Genomic DNA, 12,899 nt, shown 5'->3' with positions numbered 1-12,899 from the left:
GAAACAACTTGTATTTTATGATAACTCCTACAAAAAGCACTTTCTTCTCTAAAATGAGGTATGTGGAGCATCGTGTGAAGGTATACTTTGGCATCGGTTTGACAAATAAGAAAATCTTTTAGCACCAGCATTAAATTGGGGAGAATGTGAAAGTGGCCTCAGGTTGCTGTTTGGTGAAGCTGGTTGGAGCTCCAAGCTTTCTTTATGAAACGGGTTGTGGTATGATGACTTCATTCTCGTAATATTACAACTTCATTCCTGTAATATTACATCTTCATTCTCATAACGTTACAACTTCATTCTCGTAATATTATGAGAATAAAGTCGTAATATTACGACTTAATTGTCATAATAGAAGAAGAAAAAATCTCTAGCCTGGCCCTAATACTCCGTCATAAAAACAAACATTTCAACCTGTGACCGAAAAAATAACAGAACATATTGAAGACGCACTATAAATACAATAATTACTACTTTACTCCATATATATTTATATATATCGAGTGAAGTAATTATAGTCATTTTTAAATAAATCATTTTATTCACAAAAACATTAAATTATCCAATTCATACTTTTTTTAAATGTATTTTTTGATTATTTACTGTGATTTTTGATTGTAAATATTACTTTTAATTTAATTGTATATTTATTATTAGAATCAATTGTTAGATAAATAAACAAATACTTTTTATGGTATATTTATCAGTTTCAAGGGATATTAAAAAAAAAATTTTCATGGTACATTTTTGCCCTCCATAGACCTGAGGGATTACATTACTCCTGAGCTCCACTTTGGGAAGCCCTGCTTTAGGAGACGACAGTTTTATTTTATGTTCTACCCTCCCAGAGGAATGTGATATGCCTAGCTAGCAAGTGAAGTTAGAGTCCTGTAAAGTATTCACACCCTTGAACTATATTGCTGTTTTTCTTACAACTAGAGCTGAACCAATTATTTGGGTTTATCGGTTATTGAAATAATCGTCAACTAATTTAGTAATCGGCTAATCGTTAACTGGAGTATAGAGACTGCCAAACATGCCTTTAGCTGATAGAGTGGTGATAGAGCAGTAATTATATCAAGATTGTAAAAAATATTTAAACATTTTGCATTCAAGATTGAAAAAAATATATATTTTTCATCTGTCTATACACTCTATCCACAACTACTCAATTGGAAAATTTTTTGTTTCCCCTGGTTTAATTTCATAAAAAAATAGTTCTTTAAGGAACCTTTTCCTAATTATTAATCGAAAAAATAATCCATAAATTAATCGATTTGCAAAATAAAGCCCTAATTACAACCACACATTGTTTTATTAGAGTTTTACATGCTGTTGTACAAAAAATAATGCACATTTGTGGAGGAAAATTGAAGCTATTTAATATACATCTGAATTAATTGTGAAGCTCTTTAGTTTTCAGTTCCTCTAAGGGAGTAATTAGAAGAAAAACACCTTTTACATTAAAGCTGCTGATCTGTTAGAATATATATTTTCCACCTCAGCTTCTGTTGTTCTTTTAAGGTATTAAATCATTACCTCTCTAAACGCCTTTATTTATACTAAGATGTTATTTTGGGGATATCAGAGTGAAGGGTGCTCAATACATGAAGCATACCTCTCTGATTTTCATGCATTAAAAAGGTTCATTACCACCATTACTGCAACATTACTTTTTCTGACCAGTATAATATATTGCAGTAGTCTGCTGTAATATAAGAACGTTTGATGGGGTGTTAATACTTCTGCATGCTACAGTACATACATACAGACACTGGTAACTAAAGCTGGTTTTGTCATGAAAGTGTGATAAACAATATTGACTTTTTTTTGTTTCCATAAATTTAATGAAAATGTTTTACAACTTTTAAAGAGTAATTATAAATTAGATTAATCTAGGATGGCCATGAGCAGCATCACTCACCACTGAACCTTTAAATGTTTTGTGCTTCCATAGTTCTTCATTCCAGGGTGTCAACCTGATTTGGAAGAAGAAGAGGCATCTCAATCCCAGCGTGTTCGGCATCCAGCAGGTTGACGGCGTCCGTGGCGGTGGCAGGTGGCTGGGTGGGGTCGGAGTTCAGAGGCGAGGTGGGGTCGCTGGCAATGTTGGGCTCCCCTGAGTTACGCAGAGAGATGGAGAGAGCTGGTGAGGGTCTTCTAGGGGAGCGCGAGGAACAGCAGGGCAGAAGCTTTGCCAGAGCTCGCTTGAAGTCCCTCATGAACAGCGGATAGATGATGGGGTTTATGGTGCTATTACAGTAACCCAGCCAGGTGATGGCATCAAAAAGCTCCAGTGGGACACACTCGCACACTGCCTGGATAAAGACAGAGGAAATTTTGCCATCAAGGAATAACTATGAATTTGTTTTTTTGTTGTTTGCAAAATGTGGGGGACATTTATAACATGAATACAGAAAAATGGTCGATACAGAAAAGAAAAAAAGAAAAAACTAAAGAGTGTCCAGATTGAAAAGAAAATGACCTTCATTTTGTGAAACATACAGCATAAGGCAAGTTTATTAATATAGCACAATTAAATGTTCTTTACAATGATTAAACAATAGAATAAAAGGGACATCAAAGCAAGTAACGATTAGAAAAAAAATTTATACAAGCAGGTACTAAAGCAAATAAATCAGTTGCACCACTTAAAACTAATAATAACTCAGTTAACAGTTTAACTTCAACAGTCAAAGGTAGCTCTAAACAAAATGTTTTTTTTTACTCAGACTCTCAGCACTTTTACAGTCTTCTTTGAGTTTGTTTCAGATCAGGGGAGCATAGGAACTAGATGCTGCTTTTCCATGCTTGGTTCTAGTTCTGAGTCTACAGAGTACGCTTGCTGGGACTAGAAGAGGACCTGAGTGGTCTGGGAGGTTGATGCACTGACAACAAATCTGTTATGAGTTGAGGTTCTGATCCATTCAGTGATTTATAGACTAAATGGAGGATTTTGAAGTCTGTTTTCTGAACTACAGGGAGCCAGTGGAAAGACTTCAGAACTGGGCTGATGTGCTCTACTTTCTTCGTGCTAGTGAGAACACAGGCAGCAGCATTTTGGATCAGCAGCAGCTCTGATGGACTTTTAAGGAAATTGAGAAACTGTTGCAGTGATCAATTCTACTAAAGATAAAAGCATGGATGAAATCACCCAGCTGTGATCCTTCTTTGTTTTTCTTAATATGTTTAAAGAAAACATTTCTGCAGCATAAATAAGAGATTTTTAGTTTTGGGTTAGAAATATTTAGAGTAAGAAATACTTAACATTCAATTTTGTTAAATAAAATTCAAAACGTTTGTCAGGAAAAAGAAATGTAAGTATATTTTCAATTGTGTAAACATGTTATTAGTCCTTTTGCCCTAAACTGCATTTAAAGGTTACCCACAGTTCATTGCAGCTGGCTAGCTTGAGTTTTACAGTAATGTTAATTACTCCATTTTGCAAAGATAATCACTTATATAATGAAATAGTTTTTTTTTTTATTTAAAATAATTTTTTACATTCAGTCACATTTTAACAAGCATTTTCTATTTTGTCCAGGGAAAAAAAATCATTGTACATCTAATATACACTGATTTTAGCTTTTTTCCCATGGGCTCCAATCTAACATGATCCCTGGAGCTAAGGCTACAACATTTGGATGTTATTTCCATTAGGTGGAGAAAAAAAATGAATAAAATAATTAAAGTACCACCTTGCGTTACATGCATAGAAACTTTAAAGGCAAAAAAATATATATATTTTGAGCTGTTGGATTTCATAAAAGAAAGCCAAAGGACTAGTATATCCAAAACTGTTGAATTTCCAAACATAAAACGAAACAAATGTTTTTTGTTTGTTTTTTCGTCTATTTAAAATCCATAAATTAGTTTCCATGATATGTCTTTAAGTTAAGCAAAAAATACAGAGCTTCTAGGAATTATTGACATAAAGATCAAGATAATATCAACATAGAAATGGAGGAAAAATGCAATCTTAGTTGTCCAAATGATAACAAATATGGTAGGAAAAGATTGGGCTTAAGATAGAGCCCTGCAGAACTCCCCATCAAAGAGGGGATTGTGACAGGAGTAGAATAATAAGGGGTCAAGCACAGATAGGGTCCTAGTTCCATATGTGGAGACTATTAGTCTTCGACAAGCCTTCAACGGTTTGGTTTCAAACCTCCCAATCTTTCACCAAAAAAATTAAAAATCCTGAAAAACCTTCCTCACAGCATATTGTCTATCATTGATCAATAAATCAAAACCATAATGTTTAATTATCAAACCATTTAGTATTAACATCAAGGACATAAATCATCACAATACAGTATTGTATTGATTTGTTTGGATGAAGATACGTTTTCCGATATCACAAAGTCTCTCCTGATACGATTTTGATTAAATTCAATTTAAAAAGTCTGCAGTTGATATAATGGGATATTACAGTTTATGCCCTTTTAACACAATCATTTGCTTCCTGTCCTTATGGTAAAAAGACGCTAGCATATCCTAAAAATGTGAATTCATGCTTTGATTTTGCATCAATGTATTTGGATTGTTAATCGATTTGGTTGGATGTATCGTTACATCTTCAACTAACCTTTCACCTTTTTACTGTCTACAGCAGGGGTCTCAACGTTTTTCAGGCTAAGGAGCCCCAAACTGATGGCGAGGTGAAGCTAGGACCCCCTAATTATGTATATTGTATAAAATTGTGTTATATCAAACTGGTCCTATAGTCACTCTGTTACAGATGGATTAATGTAACGAAAGTAATCTCTCCCTGGGATTATTAAAGTATTTCTCATTCAGATTCCTGGTTGATGGGACAGGTGTTGTGAATGAAATGGTGCCCAGCTTGAAAGAGCTCCTGTGTGTCGCTGAATGTGTTCATTGATGACTGAAAGACATCTTCTGCCTCCATTTATCTGTTTACTTCAGTGTGTGGAATTAATGGTAATGTGGATTTAAAGACATTTCAGTTAGTGGAAGAAATTGCAGGGGGGAATATATAAAAAAAAAACCCTAAAACAACCAAAACTTTTGCGACCCCATGCAGTACCTCTGTGGACCCCCTAGGCGTCGCGGACCCCCTGCTGAAGACCTCCGTTCTACAGTATCATGTGCATAAGGTTTAAATTAAATCTCCTTTTAGAATATTTCTTTCTTTGGACAATCTCAGATGTTTTCTGAAGCCTTTTTATCCTTTGCGTTATTTTCTATAAATTTGAGCTGTGAGAGGCTGCAGAATATTTTCTCCTACAGCACTTCCCTCATCTACACTGAGGAGTTTATCATCTTCAAACCATTTGAAGATATGATGCTGACAGTTTGTCAACCAGATTTTTCAAAATCGGTTTCTCACACAAATAAGCTCTCTGCTCATTAGCTGCATATCATTTGACAGCTGATTGCTGCAAACGCTGATTTTGAACAATTAGGGTTTAGACAGTGAAGGAGGAGACAGCTGTTAGAGGAGAGCTTCCAATATTATCAAGATGAGACAAGGAGGCAGTGGGAATGAGACAGAACGGGGGGGAAAGTTTCACACACCACATTGAGTGTGAAAAGCAAGAAGAGCACAGACAGTCAAGTCTCTGTGCTCTATGTTATACAGAAGGAAAGGCAAGAGGGCACAGATGGGCAATCATAATGACTGGATCATTGAAAGCTTGAAAAACAGAGCAAGTGGCATTACTGATTTAGATTGAGCTACTCGTTGACGTTTACTTGGCCTCAAAGAGCTTTTAAACGCACTTTCTGGTTTGATGTAATTATATATTTAATTTGAACTAATTAAAATGAACTGTTTCAATTGTATGAAAATTATTAACAGCACTTTAGTGGGGTGTATGTTGGGCTTTGAAATGAGTCAGACACACAGAGCTGAAATGCCAATCTATTTCCTTGTTGGCTTGGCAGGGCTGTGACGCCAAGGCTGGCAAACACAGAAATAGAGCAGTATCCAACTGTTTTTTTGTTTCTCTTTTCTATTTGTACACTTATTTTTTGCTATTCCTTTCGTACTTGCAACACAAATTTAATTTGGTAAGAAAAAAAAATTACTGAATCAAACAAACAAGAATCATTCCAAAGGACAAGATTTAGAAGCTGAGAAAAAAGTCTTTCAAAAATTTGTTGTGAAGACCTGGAGTGTTGCGTGTGTGTGGGAGAGGATATAAGTTTTAAAGCAGGGGTCTTCAACGTTTTCCAGACTAAGGACCCCCAAACTGATGGTGAGATGGAGCTGGGACCCCCTAATTTTATATATTATATGAAATTGTTTTATATCAAACTGGTCCTATAGTCCCTCTATTACATATGTTGTCATGTACCGAAAGTATTTTTGCCCTGGGAGTACTGGGACGTATTTTTAAAAAAAAGGTCTGATTAACCAAAACTTTTGCGACCCCATTAAAGCAGATGGTCTTTTTAAAGAAGATATTTAACTGTTAAAACAACTTTTTCAATATTATTACTGATAAAGGAAGATTCGATATAGATCTATACTTCTATAGTTTTATATTTTACTTCTGTTAGCAGCAGGAACATGTATAAAAAATAGATATCTTCCTGGGAAAAACTAAATTTGAAAAATATTGGCTAAACTGAGATGTAAATTCACCTAGATAATACAGTGTAAATCACAAACCTAACTACAGCGTGCAGAGAATCAGTCTTCACAGCTTTATTTGAGTGTGTGGGGAAATGCAAGAAGGCTTAATACCACAGACATCACCATTTACAGCTGAGAAATTATCATTTTCTTCTCTCATCTGCCAAAAATGTGCACACAGCTGTGATCCTTCTTTTTTATTCTGAATATGTTTGAAGGAAATATTTCTGCAGATTATATAACTGATTTTTAGGACTCTAGGATAAGAAATATCTACAGTGAGGAATATTTAACATTAATTTTTTTTAAATATCATTCAAAACTTCTGGCAGGAGATAAAAATGTAAATAAATTTTTTGCTGTGTTAATATAGGTTATCAGCCCCATTGCATTAAACTGTATAGATTTCCCATAGTTCACTGCAGCTGGCTATCTTGAGTTTCACAGTAATGAAAATTACTCTGTTTTACAAAGATCACTTATATAATGAAATACCTTTTATATTTAAAGTAATGGGAAAATGCATTTCAAGTGGAATATTCTATTTTGATGAAAAATAAAAACGTTTAATTTTAGATGTAATATACACTGATTTTAGCATCCTTGCCCTGGGTTCTAGTCTAACATGATCCCAGGAGCTGTTCTTTTTACATCTCGTTGCAGGTGATGAAGCAGACTGAAAATTTTTTATGATACGTTCACACCGGACGCAGCAAGAGCAGCAAAATCGTGTCTGCTGCTTAATTTTTGCTGCTTGTACCAGGTAGTTCTGACGCGCGGCTGAAGCAGCTTTGCTGCTCTGGCTACGCGGTGCTAAAGTGTGTCTGACGCACGTTGGGCTGAGCTTCTCTTTCCTTTCTTTGCCTTGCAGCTGTATTTGCTGTGATCAGTGGGAATAAAGTAGTTTTAATATGTTTTTTAAGTGAGGAAGTCCACCTGAAAACTTAATCATTGCAGTCAGTTCATCCAGATTAAAATCCTGCCTTCCAATAATATCGGAGCCGCTCAGACCCCCACATACCAGTGGTGCGCTGTCAGTAGGAATCCCATTCAACAGCAGCCTCTGGCCGGGTCGCCTCCTTGCGGTTCACCGTGGCAGCTGGTAGGTGTTTTTCATTTAAATAATCTAAACTGCAGGCACCAGGATAATAAAAGCAAACATATTCTGTCAGCAGGTCTCTACATTTTAAGTTAATTTAGGCAATAATAAACTGTTTCAGAGGAGTGATCATAGCGCTCTGTATCATCAGAGATGTGTCTGTCTCCCTGGCAGCTCCCAGATCAGCGTCTCTGATTGGTTGATGCGGCGCGTCGAGCAGCAAAAGTTCAATTTTTCCATCTCGAGCAGCAGCACGTTTGCGTCCATATAATCTGTAAAACTCCCTGCATAATTATAATAAAGCAATTTATATGCATGAAACAAGCGGAACACTATGGCAATAGCCCTACTGCTCCACTTGTGAAAGTAAACTCTGTTGGGCTCTTTTTGGCATCAAGACAATTATTCTTATTGCCACATCGCCAGACTGGACACTGCTAAAAAAAAAAAAGGGAGGGGGGTGGGACCCAACATTTGAAAGTGAAAAAAAAAATAAACATTTAAATGAAAGTACTACTTTGCACTACATGCATTGCATCTTAGGAGTGAAAAAAATATTTTGACCTGTTGGAAAAGAAAGCTAAAGGCATTGCTGTATCCAAAACTGTTGATTTTTTTTTGTTTTGCTTCTATTTAAAATCAGGAAAAAATGCAGTGGTTAATATGAAAAAAGTCTAATCAACCAAAACCTTTCATGACCCCAATGCAGTACCTCCTTGGACCCCCTAGGGGGTCACGAACCCCCTGTTGAAGACCTCCACTCTAAAGGGTTCAGCGGCTATACTGAACCGGCCGTCAGGTGTTCGTACTGACCTGAGCCATGTTGGTGATGAAAAAGGGCAACCAAGCACTGAAGAATAGTCCCAGGAGGACTCCCAGTGTGAGACTGGCCTTCAGCGCCCTCCGACCCTGCTTGTGAGCAAGACGGCGCTCACTGGTCACAGACAGCTATGGACAGTAGAAAAATGTTGTTAAAATACAGTCCAGGAAGGATTTAACACTTCTGACTTATTTGGTAACAGCTTTTGACTTAATGGATGAGAAAATCACATCAATGTAACTTTTGCCTTTAGTTTAAATAATTTAAAACTAGCTAGGTTTTAGACATTAAAGCTAAAAGAATTGATGTGCTTGCTTTTAATTTTGGAACATCTAATTGCCTAAACTGCCTAATGAGAGGACGATGGCCGACGTGCCTAGAGGGCGGCCATCTTGGATCGGACCACAGTTCAGACAGCTGCTGTCAGAATGACATGAAAGACGATTCAGAGATAATATTACAATAATCTCTTACACGTCACAACCCCTTAAAAGAACAAAACAAATTCTGAAATCACCTTTACATTAGATAACACATTAATGTCTATGATTGGAGTTATATCAAAAGACTAGCTTGCTATTGATGAATCTGCTATGCTAGTTAGCCAAGAAAATAGCTCTTATTACCAAAATTGGAACACTATTCAGTATCAATACATCACCAGCACCGACATTTGTTTCTTTAATAACTATTTACTAGAACTGCTAAGACTTTTAATTCATGGTCATTTTGAAGGAAAAAGACAATTTAGCTACATTAGCTTATATTAGCGGTAACAAACCAGCTAGAATCAACTGAAATTAGTCAGAAGCTTTCATTTATAAACTTTCCAATGAGCCATTCGTTTTTAGTTTAATGAAGCTGTGGAGAAATGTCTTGATATATCTTAGGTTTTAAGGTTCATATTAAACCTACTTTTATATGAACATCTGAGGATCAGAAGAAGAATCATTTTAAGCTAAAATTCAATGAATATCCCTCAATGAATATCCATTAGAAAATAATTAAATATCTATCATTTATCAGGAGTAGATCACCCAGGAATCCTTAGAAAATGGTTACGTTTTAATATTTAATTGAGGGGGCTGAAGATCAACCTTCAGAACCAGCTTCAATGGTTCAGGCATCGTCACCTGGACCACTACCAGGATGAGCCTTACTGGGTCAGATGTCTGATTAATTGTGTTTCCAACTTGCTTCTCTGATCTGATGATTGGAGGTTTAAGTCTCTAAAACAGTGTTTCTGTCTGCCACAGGTCTGACTGAGACAAACAGGCATACTGGTCTCTTTTGGGACTGTCTTTTGGCTCTCCGCTTTGAATACAAATTGGTAAAGATTTAAGAAAACTACTTAGCAATGCTGAAAATATTGAATCTTGCAAAGGTTTAACCAAAGCAGGTATAACAGTCTCAAAATAAATATATATATTTGCACGCAAATCTGACAGATTAATCAGATCCCTATCTGATCTGCTCAGATAAGGCTTCGGCATTGTTTCTGACGATTACTCAGTGTCCAGACGTTGCAGCTTACAGGCTTCCAAAATATCTTTGGAAGCAGACGTCACTAAGGCCTTATCAACCAATTAGAAGCCTTCTTCGGGTACTTTAAAATACATTAGTACCAGTAGTAAAAATAGTGCATGAATATGCATACTTGGCAGTGAGTGTAGATGGTTGAACGAGGCTAGTTAGAAGCTCTGATGGGTCAGTAGCATTAGAAACAGCACAATATAAGTTCAGTCTAATCACCATTTATAGTTAAACATATAGTGATTTAAGTTATTCAAATTAAGGTTCACATCCAAGTGAAATGCATATTATAAGTTAGAACTATGGTGATCAATTATTTTGAAGGCTTTTGGATTTCTTGATTAGAAAAAATAGATGATCAGTATAACAGAAACTGTCTATGTTTTAACAAGACATTTAAACAACAGTCTTTTGACAATGAAAAATCATTCAGTTTTCTTTTAATTTTCACATGAATAAAACCTTATCATAGCCACATCTATGGTCGGCAAAGACATTTGAAGGGAACTTTAGGCGAGCATCTGATGTGGCCATATACATTTATATACATTTATGTATATACATATATACGTTTATGTAAATCTAACACCTGCTCAGTTTTCATCCTGCTTTTTAGGAGTTTATTTCTTGAACCATGTCCTAAGAGTCACAGTTTTAACATTTGATTTCGGTCTATTTAAAATGAAACAATACAGAGGATTTTTTTGGAGGCTGTTTAAAGTTAATGTTTAGGAAGTGACATGAAATTACAGGGACACGTTATTCAACATAACACATCCTTTCTCTCCAGCTACATAAAAAGTGTTGAAGGATTTTCTTAAAACTAACAAAAAGAAAATAATTTCTTTACCACCCCTGTCCTTCAAAGCCAAAACCAATCTCACTCTTATACTATGAATCTACATCTACTATTTTTATGACAGCGTTCCAAAGCAAAACGCGGCGAATGGTGTTTTAATTATAGTCTCTAGGTAACGCTGTACGCATTTTCCCTTTAACTATTGTGGAAAGAAAGAAAAATATCTCAACAATTTCTTTTTATGTTCAAGGTTGTGATGCAACCAAGTGATTACTTCACTGTTAAGACTATTCTAAAATGTTCATGTCTTGAAATAACAGTATGTTAGTGGTAAGGACAATTATCTGTTGATGAAATTATTATTATTGTTTCTGAATTAAAAGGATTGTTTATACTTAACTTTCATTAAGAAAATCAGGATGATTTTAGGTGTAAAAATCTTATTCTACCGGGAGATCATTTAACAATGCAGGATTTTTCTTTCACTTCAGTAGATCATCTCCTAGTATGTTTATTTTATAATAGGTCAGGTCGACAGTTATGCATCTCCGTTCAATTTTAACAAGCAAAAGATACATTTTGAGATAGATTTTGCCTAAAAGTTTCATTTAATTCTATAGAACGTTTTCTTACCAGTACATTTTGAGACATGGGAGGTCCGTGATTGAATTTATATCCATCCTGCTGAGCTGACCTTGCTTCGACTCTGGAGGAAGGAGGCCGGGAAGGTTCTCCAAGGGATGGATGAGGGTGTGGTGGGTGGCTCAGTGCTGCAACTCTCTTTGCTTGTCTGCGTGCGGCCAGAAGGATGCGGCAATAGGTGAAGCAAATGGCGCTGGAGGGCAGAAAGAAGGTAAGCACGGATGCCACCAGGGCAAAGGGCAGGGTCACCTGCAGGCGGCACTGAAACGACGCACCTCCTGATGGTGAGAGCTGAAAGTAGGACTCTGGGTACAGTTTTTCATAGAAGGAACTGATGTTACCAAGACTGACTTGAGGAATTGGGGGGTCTTCATTCCCGTGGCCTAAACTGTGCCAGTTCATCTCAATGGGTAAAAAGGAGGCCAGTACTGCCAGACCCCAAGCAGCTCCAACCAGAAGCAGGGCCCGTGGTGGAGTCATCCTCTGCTTGTAGCGCAGCGGTGAAATAATGAAGATATAACGGTCCAGGCTGATCACGCACAGGTTTAGGATGGACGCGCTGCAGCACATGACATCAAAGCATAGCCAAACCGGGCAAAAAGCAGGCCACAACACCCAGGAGCCGCACAGCACGTTGAGCATGGCCGGAGGCATGACCACCAAGGCCACCATCAGGTCGGAGAAGAACAAAGACACCAGGAAGCAGTTGGAGGTGCAACGCAAAGAGCGATGGGCAAACACCAAAGCGATGAGCAGGATGTTGCCACAGATCGTCATGAGGATGATGGCAGTCAGCATGAAGGCCAGCAGCCATGGGCCGCTGCCTGTGATGTTCCAGTCGGTGGCAGCAGGAGTGCTGCCGTTGAAGCTGCCCACAGAGCTGGACATGTGAGAGTCGGTCATGGTGTTGGCTGGCAGTGATCAGGGAATCAGCTTCTCCTCTTGGAAAAAGCCCCGTCCTCAGAACAATACCATGGAGGTCTGCTTATCAAAATCCATCCAACTCTTCCTCTTCATGGATGAATATCTCCATGTTAGCAGGAATCCCTCTTAGTGGAGTGGGCTCCTGCTCCAGTGCCACCAATAGACTAATTCAAACCTTCCAAAGTGTTTGCCTCATCTCTCCATTCAGGCCAGCGTGTCCTTACTTCATCCACAGCTGAGAGCCAGAATGAGCTCTTCAGTAGCTGACAGAGGGTTTTTAAGCTGCATGCCACATCGATGACAGGCGCCGGGAGGAGGGCACAGAGAGAGATAAGCCTTTACTTCGAACATAAAAGCAGTTCCAGTGACATGACCCACTGAGGATGGAGAGAGATCCTCAAAAACATATCTCAGAGAAAAGACTCGGCCAGCTTTTGTACGTCTAGCTGAGCAGGAGTTCTTTCTCTCCAAACCACAA

General features: G+C 37.4%; 1 protein-coding gene across 1 annotated transcript; it reads right to left on the bottom strand.

Annotated features, from left to right (window-relative positions):
• Positions 1 to 1,961: 1,961 nt before the first annotated feature.
• LOC107086706 (5-hydroxytryptamine receptor 6-like) lies at positions 1,962 to 12,400 on the bottom strand. Its single transcript, XM_015377822.1, has 3 exons — positions 11,489 to 12,400; positions 8,517 to 8,651; positions 1,962 to 2,318 (listed from the first exon to the last, which is right to left on the bottom strand). Exons 1-3 carry the CDS (start codon positions 12,398 to 12,400, stop codon positions 1,962 to 1,964), a joined length of 1,404 nt encoding a protein of 467 aa, XP_015233308.1.
• Positions 12,401 to 12,899: the final 499 nt, after the last annotated feature.

This window comes from Cyprinodon variegatus, unplaced genomic scaffold (assembly GCF_000732505.1).
Source record: "Cyprinodon variegatus isolate N-32 unplaced genomic scaffold, C_variegatus-1.0 Scaffold159, whole genome shotgun sequence".
Lineage (NCBI taxonomy): Eukaryota > Metazoa > Chordata > Actinopteri > Cyprinodontiformes > Cyprinodontidae > Cyprinodon > Cyprinodon variegatus.
This window is presented reverse-complemented; position numbering and strand designations above follow the sequence as displayed.

Coding starts and splice junctions, on each gene's coding strand:
- LOC107086706 (XM_015377822.1), bottom strand. CDS start 12,400: ATGACCGACTCTCACATGTCCAGCTCTGTGGGCAGCTTCAACGGCAGC. Junction 8,652..11,488: donor CCATGTCTCAAAATGTACTG/GTAAGAAAACGT, acceptor TACTGTCCATAG/CTGTCTGTGACCAGTGAGCG. Junction 2,319..8,516: donor TCATCACCAACATGGCTCAG/GTCAGTACGAAC, acceptor GTCTTTATCCAG/GCAGTGTGCGAGTGTGTCCC.